At 41.7% G+C, this 20722-nt stretch overlaps 1 protein-coding gene across 4 annotated transcripts; it reads left to right on the top strand.

Annotated features, from left to right (window-relative positions):
- The first annotated feature begins 678 nt into the window (after positions 1-678).
- On the top strand, positions 679-16249 carry LOC123054438 (uncharacterized). Of its 4 annotated transcripts, none has more exons than XM_044478216.1 (14): positions 679-995; positions 2993-3532; positions 3646-4785; positions 4988-5312; positions 5862-6117; positions 6214-6430; positions 6902-7251; positions 9108-9629; positions 10197-11397; positions 11504-11857; positions 12028-12265; positions 12504-15074; positions 15177-15309; positions 15500-16249. In XM_044478216.1, the coding sequence occupies exons 1-14, from the start codon at positions 915-917 to the stop codon at positions 15810-15812; spliced, it is 8241 nt and encodes a 2746-aa protein (XP_044334151.1). In that variant the 5' UTR covers positions 679-914; the 3' UTR covers positions 15813-16249. The 4 variants fall into 4 exon arrangements, 1 of the variants encoding a protein (XP_044334151.1); XR_006426174.1 differs by having other exon boundaries at positions 680-995; positions 15173-15309; positions 15500-15562; XR_006426173.1 differs by lacking the exon at positions 679-995 and adding an exon at positions 1549-2056 and having other exon boundaries at positions 15173-15303; positions 15494-16249.
- The last annotated feature ends 4473 nt before the right edge of the window (positions 16250-20722 follow it).

Here is a 20722-nt window from a genome sequence, read left to right as displayed (position 1 = left end):
GACCTTTTTGTGTGACGCCCGACACGAAGGCGCCACACTACACTGTGCAACGCCTCGCAGATAGGCACTACACGCCTGGCCAGCGTCGCACCCGTGTGATCCGAAAATTACTAAGTCAGTGTGCAGCGCCTGAGAGCTAGGCGCCACACTATACAGTGTAGCGCCTAGCTTCTACGCGTTGCACTAGTGGTTGCTTCCTGAGAGCTAGGCGCCACACTATACAGTGCAGCACCTAGCTCTTAGGCTCTGCACAATGACTTAGCAATTTTTAGGCAGTCTGGGGTGCAATGCTGGCCAGGCGTGTAGTGCCTATCTGTGAGGCGTTGCACAGTGTAGTGTGGCGCCTTCGTGTCGGGCGTCACACAAAAAGGGCAGCCGCGTGAAATAGTTTCACGAGCAGTTCATTTTATGATTTGATTTCGTCCATAGGTCAAATTTGTCAAATTTGCCCTCCCTCCCCCTCCCCCGCAAGCAAAAGATTTCTGGACAGTATGTACGCTGCACCGATCGTCTGATCAGCTCCTGCTTTGCTTTTCTCGACCAGCTTTGCTACGTCTCCCCTTCTCCACGAGCTTTGCTACACAACAGAGCCAGCCCTCCCCTCCCCCTCTCCCATTCATCGCTCCTCCTGCTGCTTTGCTTTATATCTCCACGCAGCGCTGCGCAAGCGCAACCACCACCACTGCCGCCTTGACCGTCCCGAAGCCTCTCGTCCTCCTCCTCCGGACGGCCAAGACCAGCACACACCAACCCCTTCCTCCACCTCCTCCTCCTCCGGACGGCCAAGACCACCGCAGACCAACCCCCTTTCCTCCACCTCCTCCTCCTCGCGAATGCCGCCTGCTCGCTCGGGTGCTCTCTCTCGCGCGTGACGGAGCGGCCAGGGCGGCGCGAGACGGGAGCGCGGCGGCGACATGGGGGAGATGGAGTTGGAGGACGTGGTGCTCTCCTGGTCGGCGCAGGAGATCGCCGACGACGACCTCTACAGGGACAAGGTATACGCACCTGCGCCAACCATCCTTCCGTCCGTCCCGATGATGATTCCATCTCTCCGGCCGGCCGCTCGGTTTCGCAAGCCGCTCGGCCGCCCTTTTTTCCTCTCTCTTTCCATTCGAATCTGCGCGACCGTCGTACGGACTCCGCCCCGGCGATGAGTGCATGCGCGCTCTAGGAGCCTTTTACTTGCGCTTAAATTAAATCCGGTGATTTGTTTTGGTTTTTGGAGCCCAATCCAGATGTGCGCTAGGCTTTAGAGGGGGTTCTGTCCATTAGCAAAAAGAAAAAGACATGTTTTTCCCGCAAAAGAAAATACACCAATAGACAGTAGGAGATGTTATTCGCGATTCTTCTTTGTTTTTCTGAGTGGAATTTCGTGATTCTTCTTTTTTTCAGAAATTCGTGATTCTTCTTATGTTGTTAGTAAAAAAATTTGACCAAAATGTTAGTAATTGATTGAGCGGAGTTTTTTTTGAGGGGAAAGAGTGATCGAATCTGGCTGGCCCATCGCGCCCATTCTTTTCGGAGGCCTAGCACGCTCGCTTCCTGGCCCATCTAAACGCAGTCCATGGACGCTAAACTCAGGCGCGGTCCTCTTCCCTCACCAAAAAAAAAAAGAACTCAGGCGCCGCCGGGAGGAGGAGGCCGGTGCCAGGCTGCCAGGGAGGCCGTCTGCCGTCGAGGAGGGAGGCCGGGAGCAAGGAGTCCATGTTCTAGTCGTCCATGAGGGGGCCACCGCGCTCCCGTCCCGTGCCCTTCCCCCCCTTCTTGAATCTGGGGTGTAAGGCCGGCCGGCGAGAGGCGGCGGCGTGGTCGGTGGCTAGGGGAACCGGTGCGCCGGCAGGCGGCCACACCTGTGCGGCTGCTGATTTAGCCGGCGCCGGCCGAATTTCTAGGGCTGTGGCTGTCGATTTGGCGGGGCGGGCGGGCAGAGCAGCTGCAGGCAAAGCTTAGCAGAGGAGTTATGTATCCTGATGAGAGAGATACATGTACACAATTTGGTGGCAGAAATTATAAAATTGTTTTGCTATGGAAATATTATGTCTACGATTTAGCATGGGTAAACTCCTTCCTTGTGACATGAACAGATTAAGCCCTGTTTTGATCCTTGTTTGTTCTTGCACAGTAGATGAAATTGACCAGATAGCTCTTCTGTTAGCATCAATTACATGCCCATTTGTGTGTTCAAAGATTTTTTGGTGAACCTTTTGCTACCTATAATCATATTTCATTTATGACCTCATTCATGTTCAGGTTGAGACTATTCCCTGCAACTTCAAGTCTTTTTTTGCAAGCTTGAGCCTTTTTATTAATCTCCGAATCTGTGTGTATGAATGGACCTCAGACCGGTGAAGCGTATGCATGCATATGCAGCTAGGTTTCTGGTCGTGCTTAAATCCTGGTGATTTTTTTTGATTAATCGCATTTAGCGCGCTGTGATCTGCTGCTTTTTATGTGCAATCTTAGTTGGGTCAGTTCCATGCTCCAATTAAAGGATGGTACTCTCTCTCTGTTTGTGATCCGTACGCTAGGGTTTAGAGGGGTTTTCTGACCACGTATCATGGATATGCAAGTGGCATGTGCTGAGCGTCGTTTCTGGACTGCCTGATGGCAACATATATAATTGTTGCGCTCTTGGTGGCACATGGTATTTCAGGAAATTGCATTGTGCTGTTGGTGCTATATGTGCTGATACATGTTATATCCTAATGAGTAGCTGTGTAAGTCATATATCTATCCTGATGAGAGAGATACATGCATCTCGTGATGCTGTACAATCTGGTGGGCAGAAACTATAAATTGTTTTGCTATGAAAACTATGATATGAGCAGCTTAAGTCCTGTATTGAACCTTGTTTGTTCATGCAGTAAATGATATTGACCAGATAGCTATTTTGTTAGCATTAATTACATGCCATTTGTGTGCTCAAGGAACTGTTGGAGAATCTTTTTGCTACCTATAACCATATTTCATCTATGTCTTCTTTTGTGTTTAGGTTGAGACTATTCCCTGCAACTTCAAGTCACTTGATCACTATCTCACGTCTTATCGTGTGCCTGTGATTGAAGAAACAAGGTCAGATCTGTGCTCATGCCTTGAACTCATCAGTGAAGCACCCTCATCGAAAATACTGTCCATGGAGGCAGCAGGAAAACCAGGATCATACTTTATGGATGTGAACTTTTGGGACAATGATGCTGGTTTTTCTACCGGGGCTTATTCTGCGAGGAATGGTGACATATTTATTTTGTCGAGCATAAAACCTGAAGCTGCAGAAGACTTAAACCGCTATGGTGTGACATATTGCTTGGCAATGATCACTGAGGTTTCTATGGATGATGAATACCATAAGGGCTTCAGGGTCAAAGTTGCAAAGAATATTGGTCCGGAAGAAGAAGACTTAAACAAACTCAAACATGCAATATTTCTCAATAATATCACGACCAACATACGGATATGGAAAGCACTTATCTTTGATACGCACATGAATGACAATTTCACAGTAATCAAGTCGCTCCTAGCCCCCACAAATCTGGTAATATGACATGAATAATTCTCGTGTTTCAGTTTTACTTGTTATTTTCATCACCATTATAAATTGGTATCGGGCCTAACTTTTTGAGCTCCTCTTTGTTGGCTCTGTTGCAGGGTGAGGATGTTTGCCGTATCTGTGTTAATCAGGATGGGGGCTGTTTAGCTTCTTTCACAGAGCAACTACTGTCAGTTAAGCTTAATCGATCGCAAGTGGATGCTATTGAATCTGTCATCTCAGCTGTACAATGTGGGCATGTGAACCTCGTGAAGCTTATATGGGGTCCACCAGGTACTGGGAAGACCAAGACGGTTAGCACTTTACTGTGGCTTTTGGCGAGTTTGAAATGCAGAACTCTTACTTGTGCTCCCACAAATGTTGCTGTTGTTGGAGTTTGCACCCGTTTCCTTCAAACCTTGAAGGATTTCAATGAGCACATTGACAACATTTGTCTACCTTCATCTCTTGGAGATATCTTGCTATTTGGAAGCAGGTCTAACATGGACATCACCGAGGATCTTCAGGAAGTTTTCTTGGACTTCCGTGTCGATGAACTCGTGGAGTGCTTTTCATCGTTGTCTGGATGGAACTACAGAATAGCTTCAATGATATCCTTTTTTGAAGACTGTGCTTCACGCTATGATATGCTTCTCGAGGATGATGGCAAAATTGATCCAGTGTGCTTTCTGGACTTCATAAAGAAACAATTTGATGCAACAGCAATAGCTCTGAAAAGATGCATAATGAATTTGTGGGTTCACCTTCCTGGAAGCTGCTTTTCTCGTGATAGTGTCATAAATATATCCTCATTGCTTAATATGCTGGAAAAATTTGGCACCCTTCTGTGCGACGTAGACTGGACTGATGAGGGTTTGAAAAGGGGCCTTTGTTGTCCGTTAACTGAAAACTCTGTTTGTGCACAGCCTGTATCTTCTATTGAGAAGGAACTGGACGGAGCAAGGTCTTCATGCCTTAAATTGCTTAAAGATCTGCTACACTCGCTTAATTTACCCACTGGAGTAGGCAAAGACTGGGTCCAGAGCTACTGCATACGTAATGCTACACTTCTTTTCTGTACCACCTCTAGCTCTTATCGGTTACATCACATGGATATTGCACCACTCGATGTATTAATTGTTGATGAGGCTGCTCAAGTGCGGGAGTGTGAATTGGTGATCCCACTACGTCTGCATTGGTTAAAACATGTTGTTTTGGTAGGAGATGACTGTCAGCTGAGTGCAATGGTTAAAAGCAAAGTAAGCTTTTGCCTCATCCTCTTTATAATGTCTTGTTTCATTTATTAGTTATTGGAGCATTTATCAACGAGATAAACTTCTGATACTGAAATACTTTTTTTTTCTTGAAATAAATGTAACGGCCCTATCTTTCTTTCATGTTCCATTGTTATTGATCTGTTTTTGGTGATCTTAATTCTCACCTTTCATTGTTTATCTCTAGGTATGCAAAGAAGCTGGATTTGAGACAAGTCTGTTTGGGAGATTGGTTATGCTCAAATTTGATAAACATTTGCTGAATATACAGTATCGCATGAATCCTTGTATCAGCTTATTTCCAAATGCTCAATTTTATGAGAGGAAGATTTTAGATGGTTCCAATGTCCTGTCTCCTAGTTATAATAAGGATTACACATGCCTCCCTTTTGGCAGCTACACGTTTATAAATGTTACTGATGGAAGGGAGGACAAAGAGGGCAAAGGAAACAGTCACAGAAACATGGTTGAAGTTGCTGTTGTTTTGCACCTAATCCATACCATCTTTAAATGTATGTCTAAGCTCAGCTCTGTCCTTTCTTTAACCTTAATGTTCTCCTTTCTAGTTTTTTTAAAGCTACCTGGCTAATATAACATGGGATCTTTGGAAGCTTACATGGTCTTCCATTCTTGTACTACATACTGCATAACAATCATTGGTAGAAAGGTGTTCGCTACAATAGTGTACGTTTGAGAGTCCAGTTTCTATGTGCATCTCGTGATACGATAATTCGCTAATCGCATCAATCCGGCTCTATGAAATTTCAATTCTACTGCCCTGTTTGGTAGACAATGTTATATTTTTATTTAGAAAAAGGAGAGCAGTAAGTAGATGACATGAAAGTTGAAACATTATGCTCTAGTAGAGTTGTTGGCCAATGCATGGACCCGCTTTAGTCATTTCTATCATCTTCAGACTTTGTAGTGGAAAAGCAATGATATGTCAATGATTTGGTGATACAGAATCAACTTAAATTTGCTGAAGAAAATTCTTTCAGTAGCCTTCTGCAAAAATGTATCCCTAAGGATCAGTAAGCATACTATTTATGTTTTCTCTGCAGCTTGGAAAAACAGAAACCAAGGGCTCAGCATCGGCGTGGTCTCTCCATATAAAGCTCAAGTTGATGCAATTAAAAGTCGACTTGGAGAAAAATATGATACGTGTGATGGCTTTCATGTGCGGGTAAAATCCACCGATGGTTTCCAAGGAGAAGAGGATGATATAATAATACTATCAACTGTTAGATCCAATGGGAGAGGAGTTGTTGGATTTCTTGCTGATAACCGAAGAACAAATGTTGCTCTTACTAGAGCAAGGTGCGCATCAATTTTTTTTCTGGTCCATTGTTTATTGCTGTTCAAAGTACGTCAACTGATGATATACATTATCTGATGGATGCTTTATTCATGCAGGCACTGTCTTTGGATTGTTGGGAATGCTCATACGCTGTATAAAAGTGGGACCGAATGGACAGAACTTGTTGCTGATGCAGAGAGACGTAAATGTGTTTTCAGTGCCACTAATGACGCAACCATCTGTAAGTTAGTTCTGCAAGTAAAGCAAGAGCTTGATGAACTTGACGATCTTCTTAATGCTGATTCAGTGGTTTTCAGCAACACCAGATGGAAAGTAAGTACCATGGTTTCAGCTACATTGACTTTTAACATTCTTTCATGTTTTCTAATATGTCGCTGCACTTAATTACCCAGAATGCAGACCACATGTATATACATGTCTTATGAGACTCATGCTGTTATCAGGGAGATCGGGTTTACTGAATATACACTTCCTTTTTATAGTGTGATTTTGTTTGTGTTCATGAGTTGATTTGTCTTTTACTTTTTGGAATCATGTATGTGGTTCGCTTGTCTCTGCTAGGCTGTTTCCTCTGTAATTGGATTGTGAGAGGTTTGTGTAATTAAGATTTTCAGGACATGTGGTAATTTGTACCATGCTATGCCAATTATGTGGGTCTTTTCTAGTTTTCAGGACATATCATCTTGTGAACCTCCTAGTTTTCTTGAAAAACACACTGTTCTATCATTTTTCTCGTATACACTTCTTCTCATGTTCCATTTTTGGTATTCATATATTCGACAGGTCATTCTTAGCGACGAGTTTAGAAAGTCCTTCACCAAACTAAAATCACCACAGCTCAGGAAGGAAGTACTCCAAAAGCTTATCAGACTTGGAGATGGTTGGAGGACAACAGTTAAGAACCTTGATATACCTGGTGTTTCTCATCTTGCAAAGGTATACAAGGTCTGGAACCTGTATCTTGTTTGGAGTACTGATGTGGAGAAAACCGAAGGACGGTATTTTCAGATAATAAGGGTTTGGGACTTGCTGTCACAACAAAATGTTGCAAGAACTGTTCAACGTCTTGAGAATCTGTTTTCCATGTACACGGATGATTACCTGGATCATTGCAGGAGAGTGCAGACACAGGGGTATGTGTTTCTTTTATTGTTAATGGGCTATAGTCCGGTTCCGTGGATTTTTATACCTATGATACTTAGAGAGATGAACTGTTTGTTAATAGTCAGCCAACAAACGAACTGCATGTAGACATTCTTCTAATACTTGCTCTCCTTTTTGGCTGTGTATATTGGGTGGAAACACCATTGCCTGTTGTTGTCAATCTTGTTGTACTCCTCAGTGCCTTGTTGTCATGGATCTGAGAGGCAAAGGATCATGTGAAGATGAGTGTGTGTTTTAGGATCGTAGAACAAAGGGTGGAATTGGCTCCTGTCCATATTTAATATGCAAAATATATAATGACCTAATTCTCTGGGTAGAAAAGTTGTCTAGCTTGCCATCCACATGTCAATTTTCTTCCCATTGCTCACCTGTGTGCGCATGATACTGATCGTGGTCCTTAGGTTGTACTGACATTTACATGACATCGGTACTATTGGCATTTTTTGATGAATGTTGAGTTTTTGACAATGCAGCTTCACACATAAAACAAGAAAACCATTTTTTAAACATAATTTTTAATACTAACATCTATGCAACATTTTCGTATAAATCATCAATATTTTCATGCTACACACATACTGCTTGCAGCATAAAATCCTTTATACTCATGATTTACTTGGAGAGTGGTATGGACACTTGGAGCATGGATTTGTTTGACTCATATATCATAGTACTATAAAAATACGATTGTGTTTTTCTGCATGAAAATATGATTGCGTTTGACTCGTATATCTAGTTGTAGTCCTTTGAATGTGTTGTTACTTTTACCGACCTAGTGCCTTGACTGAAACTAAATTCAAGATATAAATGAGGTCACTTATCTTGTGTCCATGCTAGTGTTCCTTGGAAGAAAAAAACAGTTGTGGAAGTAATGCCTGGTTCTGTACAGTTGCCCTTCCAGCGAGAATTTATTTTTAGGCAAACTTATTTTGAACCCCCAAGTACATGAATAACGGGAACATGGGATGAATGCATGTATGCAAGGTTTTGGTTACCGGTCGAAATTTCAAGATTTCCCATGGTTACTGCGTATTTCCGTGCCCCTCGGTAAATCCCCATACCGAGCAAAAAATACCATTTTTTTGAATTTTTGAATACAAATGCTCGATTTTATAGTAAAGTACGTAGGATCTAATTAATTCCATAAGAGTTGGTTCTGACGTGTTGGTAGCAACCTAGTTCCTGTTTTGAGAGGTCTCTAGTTTGAATGTTCATTCATTCACTTATTTGAATTCAAAATTCAACTATAAATTTCGTTCGAAATATTCTTGGTATTTCTCGGTAACCGTGGTAACCACGTATACCAGTTCCCCTCGGTAAAATTGACTCATTCGGTAACCAAAACCTTGCATGTATGTAGGTGCACACTTATATTCTGTGCATGCATGTAGGTGCACACTTGTATCCTGTGCACGGAGATCCACTTAACCTCAACAAGCCATCCTGCACGAAGATCCATTTCTGTGCAGTTTTTATATATGTTAGTGGATTCAAAACTGCTTTTAATGCTATAGATCATCATCATAATATTTCTAATTTCCCTTTTTTGTTAATTGCATATGTGTATATGGCTTATGCTTCATGGTGTTTGATTGGTTTTCTTAATTATTTTAATGATCTAATTCTGCAGTTTTGTAAACAATGGGTATTGTGGCTAATTAAGTTCCCTGAAAAGAATCTAAGTGTCACGGGTCTCTCTGCTTCCTTGGATTTTTTTATGCTTATGATACTTAGAGAATTGAACTGTTTGTGAATAGTCATGCCTACAAATTAACTGTCTGTGGACATTCTTCTAATTTTTGCCCTCCTTTGTTGTCTATAACAGGAAACTTGAGGTTCCTATGGTTTGGCATATTGAGCATGATATTATCCGCTATAACAAGGATTGCAAAGTTGTTGCTCATGAAGAGCATGATGTCGTGGATACATCATATGCCATGGAGAATTCAAAAGTCAGTGAAAGCTTCTTGCTGATGAAATTCTACTCTTTATCATCTGGTATGGCAAAGCATTTGCTGACAGCTACTGATGGGTCTGAAATCGACATTCCCTTTGAACTGACTGATGAAGAGCAGATTATAATCCAATTCCCGCTCACTAGTTTTATACTTGGGAGGTCAGGCACCGGAAAAACCACTGTATTAACAATGAAGCTGATTCAAAAAGAGCAACAGTCACTGATTGCATCCCAAGGTCTACATTTGGATGGGGATGATTTATCAGGGCTGGATCACAAAAATATTATGCCACTGAAGGACGGAGGAGAAAGTTTTGTGAAACAAGTGTTTATCACTGTAAGCCCAAAGTTGTGTTCAGCCATAAAAAACCACATTTCTGGACTTAAAAGGTAAGCCTGTTGAACTAGAGCCATACTTAGAAGTTTGTACATGTTCACATCAATTTTTTTTTGCGAGTACAAGTTCACACCGTTTTGGAAATGATTTTCATACAGCTATTTAAAGTGGACAGAAATGTGTGCACGAGTTGGCTCCTTTTCCCCCCCCCCACTGTACTCCGTTCTGCTGCATTTCTAACCTCATTTTCTTTAGCCCTTTGTCACACCCTTTTGAAGGGTCAATCTTTTATCCATATGAGGTGCATTTTCTGTTCAAAGTATTATTATTGAAATATATTAGAAAAAACTGCAGATATTGGAACTACCCAGTGGCTTTTTATAAAAGAGAAAGACAAATCATGAGCACCACTTTGCAGCCCTGAATGCAGCTGGGCTTGGTGTGCCCTCAGCCACTCACATGACTAACTAACCAAGGCACGCTCGGTGCTCTGTTCTGAAATTATTGTACATTGCAAGCTGATTCAATGATTTCTTTGAAAGATATTCGATTTGCTTCTTTTATGATTTGTACCAACATTAATCCTTGTATTAATTCCAATTTACTTCAACCCTTTGTAGATTTGGCACCGGTGATGTCTCTGACCAGTCTAGCATTCTTCACATGCATGACATCATGGATGACCTGGAAGAGTTTACAGAAATTCCTGACAATTTTTGTGATCTACCTAATGAGCACTATCCTCTTACTATAACATATCGGAAGTTTTTGATGATGCTTGATGGAACATGCCGGACATCATTTTTCGAAGCGTTTTATGGTGAAATGAAAACAAGCTTTGAGAGAGGCCACTCAAGATCTCGTGCGGTGCAAACTTTTATTGAATTGAAGGAAGTTACCTATGAAAAATTTGCTACTTTCTACTGGCCTCGTTTTAATGCAGACCTAACAAAGAAATTTGCTGCATCCACTGTCTTCACTGAAATAATTTCTCATATAAAGGGTGCATATCAAGCAAGCAGGCCTTATATTGGCAAGCTGGGAAGAGAGGATTATGTGATGCTTTCAGATAAAAGATTTTCATCTTTGAACAATGAGAAGAGAGATATAATTTATGATATATTCCTTGAATATGAGAGTATGAAATGTACTGCCAAGGAGTTTGATTTGTCAGATTTCGTCAATAGTCTTCACAGCAGTCTTGTATCTGAGGGCTACCATGGCGATATGGTGGATTTTGTTTACATAGATGAGGTACAGGATCTCACCATGACACAAATAGCACTTCTTAAGTATGTCTGTATGAACATCAAGGAAGGCTTCCTTTTTGCTGGTGATACTGCACAGACTATAGCAAGGGGTATCGATTTCAGGTTTGAAGATATCCGTTCACTGTTTTATACTGCATTCCTCGCAGAAACTGAAGCATCTAATCAAGGACTTAAACATGGGAAAAAAGTCCATCTCTCTGATATGTTCCAACTGTCTCAGAATTTCCGCACACATTGTGGCATCCTCCGTATGGCACAAAGTATCATGAGCCTTCTGTACTTCTTTTTCCCGTCAAGTGTTGACAAGCTCAATCCAGAGACTGGACTTGTATATGGAGAAGCTCCTGTGCTGCTGGAGTCTGATAACGATGAAAATGCAATTATGACTATTTTTGGAGAAAGAAAAACTACACATGGTAACCTGCATGGGTTTGGTGCTGAGCAAGTCATATTAGTTCGTGATGATGCTGCCAAAAAACAAATTATTGATCTTGTTGGTAAACAAGCTCTTGTTTTGACTATTGTTGAATGTAAGGGCCTTGAGTTTCAGGTATGGGTCTATAAATTCAGTTTTATCTGTGTTCATTTTGCAAAATATTTTAATTGCAAAACACATTGTTTCAAAATGTATACTTACTTCAGAGATATTTGTGTAGGATGTGCTGTTGTACAACTTTTTTGGTTCGTCGCCTTTAAGAAACAAATGGAGAGTTCTCTATGGCTACATGAAAGATAAAAATATTATAGCACACTCTGAGGAGATCTCTCATCCGGGTTTCGACAGGAGCAAGCATTATCTTCTCTGTTCAGAGCTGAAGCAACTATATGTTGCAATCACACGCACTAGGCAAAGACTCTGGATATGTGAAAATACAGAGAATTACTGTCAACCAATGTTTGACTACTGGAAGAAGTTGTGTCTTGTAGAAGTTAGATTATTAGATTCTTCCCTCATTCAGGCAATGCAGACAGGGAGCAGCAGTGATGATTGGAGGATACGGGGAACCAAGGTTGGTGATCTTTACTTGTTTAGTCTGGAAAGCCAATTTTAATTTACCATGTTGCGTATTGAGTGGGTTTTTTTTGTCTCACAAATTCTTTGTTAGGCGGGTCATGGCATGTATCTGCTTACAGTTTTACCATTGTTGTTCCATGTTACAAGTTCTCTCTCTTTTTATAGTTATTCAATGAGGGGCAATTCGAGATGGCTACTATGTGCTTCGAAAAGGCCGGTGATGCACACAGAGAGAAGTTGGCAAGAGCTGCTGGACTTGTAGCGACTGCTAACCGTGTCATCTCAACAAATTTGGAGTTGGGCAAGGCTTCGTTGCAAACAGCATCAGAGATTTACGAGTCCATAGGCATGCATGAGAAAGCTGCTACATGCTATATCAAATTAGGAGACTACAAAAAAGCAGGTCTGTCAACTCTCCATAATTTCCAAGCTGTATGCGTACTTTGAGATTTCATCATTCCATAATATTTTACATTCTTAAAGGGCTGCTGTGTAAGAAAATGTCATCAATTTCAAAAAGCAAAAAAATTCGAAATGATATCCCTACATAAATTGGGCATGTTTTTTTTAGCTTTCATATGGATAATTTTACCTCACACTCCACGAAGCTGTCTGACTAAACATTGTGTTCCTTGCCATAGGTATGGTCTATATGCAAAAATGTGGTACTTCTAAACTTGTGGATGCTGGTGATTGTTTTGCTATGGCTGAATGCTGGTCGGAGGCAGCTGAAGTGTTCTTGAAAGCTAAATGTTACTCGAAGTGTTTCTCCATGTGCTCGAAAGGGAAAAATTTGTTCAATCTGGGCTTGCAGTTTCTGCAACAGTTAGAAGAGGAACATTCGCTTGAGAATTCAAAATCCTTGGAGGTTTCTGCAATTAGAACAAACTATCTGGATAATTGTGCTCAACATTATTTTGAGCGTGGTGACATAAAGCAGATGATGCCTTTTGTTAAAGCTTTCAGCTCTATGGATCATGTACGGGCATTCCTAAATTCTAGGAATCTTGTTGATGAACTGTGGAGTTTGGAGATGGAGATGGGTAATTTTCTAGAAGCTGCAGGAATAGCAAAGCATAATGGAGATGTCTTACTGGAGGTAGACATGCTCGAGAAGGCAGGCTTGTTTGAGGATGCGACACGGCTTCTCCTCCTCCATATCATTGTGGATTCCTTCTGGTCCTCAAATAGCAGAGGGTGGCCTCCCAAAAGATACGCAGAGAAGGAACAATTGCTTTCAAGAGCCAAAGAGATGGCGGAAAAGGTATCTGAGTGCTTCTACTGCTTTGTTTGCGTGGAAGCTGATGCACTGTCAGATGTGAACAAGTCTCTTCCCAGTTTAAATTGCACTTTGGTTGAGGGCAGAAAATGTGCAAACTTGTTAGTTGAAGTTGTTGCTTCCCGTTTGATTCTTGATGTTCATCTTCAGTCTCGAGCCTCTGGATACAATATAGAATTAGGGCCAGGATCTGAAGATGAAAATAGTTGTAGTAACATGCTTGCATCTAACCAGATGTCACCCCAAACTCTGTTTTATGTCTGGAATCACTGGAAATCGATCATAATCAAAGTACTATCTCATCTTCGCCACACCGATGGTCTAGAATTAAATGATTATGCAGTTATGTATGAAGATCTTTGTGCCAAGTACTTTGGATTGAGGAAGGATGGTGAAGTTGACAGATATGTAGTGCTTAACGTGAATGCAAGTTGGCTCTCTACTGCTGGCAGAAATTCTTTGCAGCAAGATGGCAACAGATGTTTCTTGGGTGCCCTGCAGTGCCATTCATGTGCTCAGTGTTTCTGGATGAATGAGCTGTCTTCTGTTGGTTTCAGTGTACTTAAGAAGTTGGAGTCCATTGTTCAAATTTCTCCAAAGCCATCATCTTCTTATACCCTGGTGAGAACTATCCTTATCATAAATGAGATAGCAAAGTTTTTGGAAGAACCACAGTTCAGTATGCCAAAAAACACGAAGTTAAGAAGCTTTTTTGTTCTCTGCGAGCGTCGCTTCTTTGAGTTAGTTTTCCTTGTGTGGAGAGATGGGACAACAAGGAGCCTCTTGCATCTACTTGACTCACCAGCTGCATATGGATTGATTGCTGATTCTCTTAGTGCAAATCTTCGCCCAGCAAATAAAAATTTGACTCATGGGCATCTTGGGAGAACAACCATGCTCCTGCTTCACGCAGCACAATTGGACGAAGAGCTACTTTCAAGACTACTGCAGTACCTGGACAATAATTCTGAGTGGGCAGAATTTTTTCGATATTTCAAGAGATTTCTTGACAGCGGTGGTGATAGATCCTCCTTGATCTTGAACTTTAAGCTTGCTCTTGACTTTACCTTCAATGTAAAGTGGAAGGATGAACTAGACTACATATCCCCAATATGCTATGTGGGTCTTATGGAATGCCTTGGTTTTATGGCTTCATCATACTTGATACAGAATGATTTTATATGCTGCACGAAATCTCTGTTGGTCAATATGCTGGAGTGCCGTACCAGCAAGGCTTACATTGACACCTGCCTGGTATCTAAATCGAGCCCAGATTCAGATCTTGATCGTTTGGCATACTCATCAGGCCGTTTCATATATCAGACAATTATGACTATCTTGACGACCAAGCATATGCTCCAGGAATGGGTACATAAGACTTCAAGTCCTTCTAGTACTTCATACAAATCAGTCCTCCTGAGACTAGTTGTTACACTTTATCCTCTGATCCTTACTCTTTCTCTGGGGAATTGCTATGAGGTCACACATAACCTTCTGAGGAATGAAGTGTTTAAGGATTTACCTGTGGAGTTCTCTCAGAAGATTGTACATGCTTTGCAAATGAAGTCCCGCACACCGAGCAACTTCACAAGAGTGCTTGCTGATGCACTCGCCGCAATTGGAGATAATATGGTAGTTATTGGTTCACCCAAGGGCCCAGTAATCTGTCGAAACTTAAATGCTTATATGATTAGCAAAGAGGATTTGCATGATGTTCCAAAGATAATGGCTCTTCTGTGTCCTGAAGAACCAAGTTCTGACCAAGAGACTCCGTTGTCTGAAAAATCTGATGGTGATAAGTCTGGCAATGTTATTTCTGGAAACATTCCTAAGGCTGTACCAGATAATGAGATGGAGCATAGGAGTAAGATAGATATTATTGAGATACTCTTTGAGAAGCTTGAGATTCTAAAAGCCGACAAAGGATGGCCTGGTGAGTTTCATATATGTTATAATGCTTGCTTTGTTATCATCCAGTTTATCCCACTGTTCCCAGCTGCCAAGTTATTCTAAGAAAGCTAACTTGTGCAGAAAGATCCAAGGTGTGTTATTGAATACCTTATATGTGCTCTTCCATGGCTGGAAAATGGCCTTCTAGCAGTGATTGATAAACGATTGCTGGAAGACGTCAGGCGCATCTGCAGTGAGTTTGAAAATGGTTCTCAACGGTAAGCAAATGTTAATTTAGGGCCAACTCTAAATTTCTTAATGGCAGTACAGATTCTGCATTGAAAATCATAGGGGTATAGAGTGACATCTTTCTGCATGATATGTACCTTCAAGTTTAATGTAGAGTGGTTATTGCCAATGTCTTGTGAAAATTTACCACTTGCGTGTGGAAATTGGTTGTCATCACAGGGCGCAGAGAAAAGCGTGTCTTGCCGTGGAGAAGCTGTGGAAGGGTGAGAACAAACTGCCGATGATCTTCCGCATGGTGACTGCTGCAAGGCTAAGCAGGATTGAAAATCAAGCGACATTTCAAGGCATGAATGACAGGAGCAACGACGCTGCAACGGCTGCTGTAGACATGCACGCTGACGCCGACGGATGCTCAGATGACGATGATAAACCAGACACGGGAGAAGCTGCGGCCTCGACTTCCAAAAAGGGAGTGCAGAAGCAGAAGAGCAAGAAGAAGTCCAAGAAGTCCAAGGGCCGGGGCAAGAAGTGAGCTGCTGTAGCTTTGGCCCGTAGGTGCTGCGGTTTCCCTGTAGCGAAACATTTACCTGCATTGGAGAAAAACCTGTATATCCCATCGCCGTAGAAGGTAGAACCAGAGTAGAGCAAGTGGCTGTGTTTTGCTTGGATGTGCTGGTGACTTGTGTTGTTGCCTTGGCCTTACTGCTGCTGCTACTGGCTGAGCCTATTTGTGCCCTTTTTTGTTGCCGTGCACTTGGCTTCATGGAGAGACGAGACACTAGTCTTGGCTTAACTGGGTAGATGTCTTTCTGATCAGGGAGGGAACCTGGGATTGGACGACTGGAAGATTGATGTTACTGTCTCTCTGCTTTGGTTGGTTGTTCCATTTGAACCACAGCTGAGAGGCTGGCTGTGAGGGTATTCTTCCAACTTGTGGTTTTTTGCCTACTTATTATTGGAACTACCTTACCATCCTATATTTACCTTCGTCAATCATTTTGCCGGTACCCACGCCCACGAATGTTAGGCCCTACTGCAGGCTTTTTTTCTTCTCTTCTCTTTTCAAGAGAAGAGCTGACAATCCAAACTGCATTGCTGAAACAGAATTGAAATTGTTGAAACCGTGGACAACTTAAATTGATCAGCGTAGCCACTACTAGGTTAGGATATGAACTGCTCCCTCTGTTCCTAAATATAAGTCCTTTTAGAAATTCCAATATGAATTGCATACAAAGTAAAATGTGTGAATCTCCACTAAAAAATAGGTCTATATACATCCGAATGTAGTCCGTATTGAATGAAATCTCTAAAAAGATTTATATTTACAAAAACGGAGGGAGTAACATCCAACCGATTTGCAACACCAACAGCCATCGGTGGGAGTAACAGCCAAGACAAAACTGCAGGGGCTCTACACAGTTTATAGCAATGCAATGATAAACATTCGCCGACGCAGAGTGATTATTGGGTGAAGATCCTTTACAGACCTTGTGGGCAGCAAGGAACAAAATTATACAGTAGATTATTCGGTTTGACCCTAAATAATTTACCGAACGCCTATTTTTCTGGCCCTGGACAATTTACTGCATTATTTTCTTCTTGTGAATCAACAACAATTTACTACTAAAGTTAGTATAAAGTTGAGTCACTTATTTTGGGACGGAGGGAGTACAAGCCATGGTCTCTACTCTCAAATCCTATTTGGTGCTTCAAGCGTCGGTTACAGTGCAAATTGCAAACCGGCACACACCACCTCCTCCACATGGGCTCGGCCCATGTTACTTTTTTTTCCTTCCACTTCACATCGACATTGTTTCCTTTTTTTGGAAGCGACCCAATCAGTTTTGTGAAGCTTCTAGAAGCTTCTGGACGGCTTTGGGAAGCTTCTAGGAGCTTCTGGCCGGGTTTTTCTTTTCCTTTTTGGGGTTTTTGGACTACTTTTATTCAGTTTTTGCTTTTCTTTTTCCATTTTTTTAAATGCGAGAACTTTTTTAAAATTCGTGAACCTTTTCTCCAAACATGTGATCTTTTTTTTCAAATTCTTGATTTTTTTGGAATCTGCGAACTTTTTCTCAAATGCATGAATATATTCAAATCCACAAGCTTTTTCCAAATTTACAAAGTTTTTTTCTTCAAAATCCATGATTTTTTTTCTTCAAATTTTTTATCTTTTTTGAATTCATGATTTTTTTAAGTTGCAAACTTCTTTTTCAAATCCATTAACCTTTTTGAACCCGTGAACATTTTTGAATTCACAATTTTTTTAGATTTTTGGCATTTTTTCCAAAATTCAACGATTTACTAAGTGACTGGTCAACCATTGACCGAGCGAACAAAGCAGGTGGGTGCGCCCTGGTGACCGACCACGCCGCTGTTTGACGGGATGGCCTATCACTGCGAGGGACACGAGTGCGAGTTGGCTCTCCGAGCGCGTGAAGCGCTTAGGAGGAGCTCTTGTCTCTACTGGCCTTAGGGGGTACCCTTCCTTAGGTGGGCCGACGAAAATTCTATGGGTCGGCCATTCTGCAGCACATCGTATTTCTTTTCTTTTTTTAAATAAAACTCGCAAGATCACTTAAAGATAAGGGGTAACCCGTGGAGGGCATCGTACAACACTACCCTAGATGACAAGTGGCCCAACGTCGCATCTCGAGGGGATTTCCAGCTACGCTGCCCGCTCAACAAGTGGTGCAAGGAGAGGCGACCATGTCTGTTTTCCCGGTTTTCGGTTCCCCCCTTTTCACTTTACTCCCTAAACCTTTTATGTTTCTTAACCTACCTTTTCATGTCCCTAGCGCCACCGTCGCCACCACTCACGTCCTCCCACGACTGCAACCGTCTCCCTTGCTTTGCGTCGACCATCGTCTTCGTTTGTTCCCTCGCATCGCGGTTGGTTTGTTTGTTGCCTCCATCTGTGTATCTCACTTTCTGTTTCCCATTATATTTCTAGGAGGGGGAGTTTTAGGGGGTAATAATAGGTGGGGCTTTCAAATCTATCAACTGATAGCTTTCAATTTGATCAATGCATGTTTATTGAATTAGTTCTTTGTAAAAAAAATCAGAGGACCTGCATTTTCTAGTTTGGTAATCTATCTCCTTTTCTATTCTTGAGGCTATGGCTTGCCCTTCTTGTTGTAGACCAAGCGGCCCTTGCCCCCACCCCCTAGTGATGATTGTCCCGGTCGGTCCACTGTGGTGTTGGACGGGGGTGCTCAAGGTATGTGGTAAGTGCAATAAATCCTTGTGTCAATTTTTTTTTGTATAAGTGTGGTGATGCATAGTTAGCTCTAGTTTTGTTTGTAATATTGGGGCTGCATGTGTTGTTGTGCAATGTTTTATGTATTTTTAAATTTATATGACTTTGGGATGGATTTGATTCTTAATTTGTTTTTATGACATTAATCCTAAATTTCATGTTGCTTTCATTTATATGTCTTTCATTTGTTTGCAATATGTAACATGCAATGTAAGTGATGATCTTGCTCAACACATTGAGCATTTCAGAGCTTTAGCCATTTAGAGGGGGGGGGGGCAAGGCCTTCTCAAAGTAAGAGTATCGATCCCACGGGGAGCACAAGAATTGGACTCCGACTCTTGTAGAGACTTATGGAATTGTGCATGCAAGTTAGTTGTAGATGAAAAGCAAAATGAAGGCAAAAATTGATAATATTTTGAGTGAAGTATGATCAGAAGTAATTCATGCAAAAAGAAGTAAAATACAGCGCGGAATAAATAAAGTGATAAAACTAACAATAGGATTAAGGAGTTCTCAGTGAGTCCAGATTCCTCATTAATATGTGTCTAATGTAACATACTCCCTCCATACGAAAAAGCTTGTCCCAAGCTTGTCCTTCAAATGGATGTGTTTAGCACTAACTTGATGCTAGATACATCTATTTGAGGGACAAGCTTTTTTGGACGGAGGGAGTATGTGATTGCATAGTTCTAGGTTGGATACTCGAGCCACTCTTTATGTCTGTAGTTTAGCGGAATCGGTACAGTATACAAGCTACTGTGTAGTCTTCGTATCGCGCATGCCACCATCGTAATTTCCCTACTCATGTTCTCACAACGGTAATTAAGGGTTTACCTGTGGACGGCGTTGCATAAGGGTTCTTGGTTAATTACCTATGAATTACAAAGGTGGGGTAACGAAGATATTACTGTCACCTCTTTATCCGCATATCGCTATCTTTACAACGACAATAATATGCTCCATAGCCGTAAAAGGCAAAATGCTGAGCCGGGCCTCTTCACAACATTCATGGAGGCTATTAAATCAAAAATTAAACAGAGGATATCATATCCCTATAAGAGTTCAGACACCTATGCATACAAGGTATCATTCGTATCCCTAAGAACTAAGGGGACTACTCACACATGGATATAGCTAGCATCATATGAATGGCGGTGAAAAACATGACTAATAGATCAAAGTGATACACATAGGAATCCTCTAGGGTTTGGTATTATAATGGAATGGAGATGGATGGCAGTGAAGAGGATGACGGAGATCATTGATGCCAGAGTCCCCTTGTACAAGGTGTTGGTGATGGTGATGTCCTCATTGTCGATTTCCCCTCTGGATCCCTTCTAGAGAATAGGGTTCTTTGTCTAGAGAGGTTTCTGGTGATTGTGGGCGTCTCATCCTCGGCCCGATCGCAAGAGGTTAATATACTTGACCATGCAGAGTCGACGATAACTGGTACAACCGGTAGTACGAGTGCGCGTGGTTGTACCTGACATCGTCGATTGCTCTGGAGCCCTTGTGGTGACTGGTTCCTTTTTAAATATATTACTCCCTTTTATGGTAGTCTTCCATCATGATATTTACATGATTTTCACACCATAATCCTGGTATTTTCCCCTTATGCCTCGAAAGACATTCGTAGATGAAAACTAGGCAAAATGAACAAAAAAAGTGCGCAAACATGGTAAAATCCCATAAGCCCTACAACTAAGATGCAAGACAAAAGATAAAAATAACGCAAAATATGGACTCATCAATTCCCCCAACCTTAACCCTTGCTCTTCCATGAGCAAGTACCACAACTTGTAAGAACAAGGTCATAGAGTTTATGAGGTGTCGATAAATGTAGAGGCATGAGTCCATTACAAACAATCTCAACTCACAAAAGATAAATGACCGCGACGAGCACTAGAGCATCTTCACCATTAGAGTGATCATGAAGGCTTCCTCACCTTGCTACTTAATTCATCAGTGAATGTATCATGATTCTATGTGGTAAATTGTTCATTTTTAACCAAACAAATAACAACGGGTCCTCAATTCTTGTCAGAAATATCCAAATGTTATTTTCACCTTCTTCCTGGGAAGCATGTTTATTCGCCCATATCACACTTGCTTATTTTTATGTGGTATGTAGACTAAACATACATCTTTAGTTTAGATTGGGTTTGCAAAATTTTGTTAAGTTTCAC

The sequence above is a fragment of the Triticum aestivum genome, chromosome 2D (genome assembly GCF_018294505.1).
Source record: "Triticum aestivum cultivar Chinese Spring chromosome 2D, IWGSC CS RefSeq v2.1, whole genome shotgun sequence".
Classification (NCBI taxonomy): Eukaryota; Viridiplantae; Streptophyta; class Magnoliopsida; order Poales; family Poaceae; genus Triticum; species Triticum aestivum.
Note: the sequence above shows the minus strand (reverse complement) of the source record. Positions and strands in the feature narration are given on the sequence as shown.

What these genes read in the sequence shown, in the direction of transcription:
- LOC123054438 (XM_044478216.1), top strand. Translation starts at nt 915, where the DNA reads ATGGGGGAGATGGAGTTGGAGGACGTGGTGCTCTCCTGGTCGGCGCAG. An exon ending in ACGACCTCTACAGGGACAAG is followed by an intron (nt 996 to 2,992) that starts GTATACGCACCT and finishes TTTTGTGTTTAG; the next exon opens with GTTGAGACTATTCCCTGCAA. An exon ending in TCCTAGCCCCCACAAATCTG is followed by an intron (nt 3,533 to 3,645) that starts GTAATATGACAT and finishes GCTCTGTTGCAG; the next exon opens with GGTGAGGATGTTTGCCGTAT.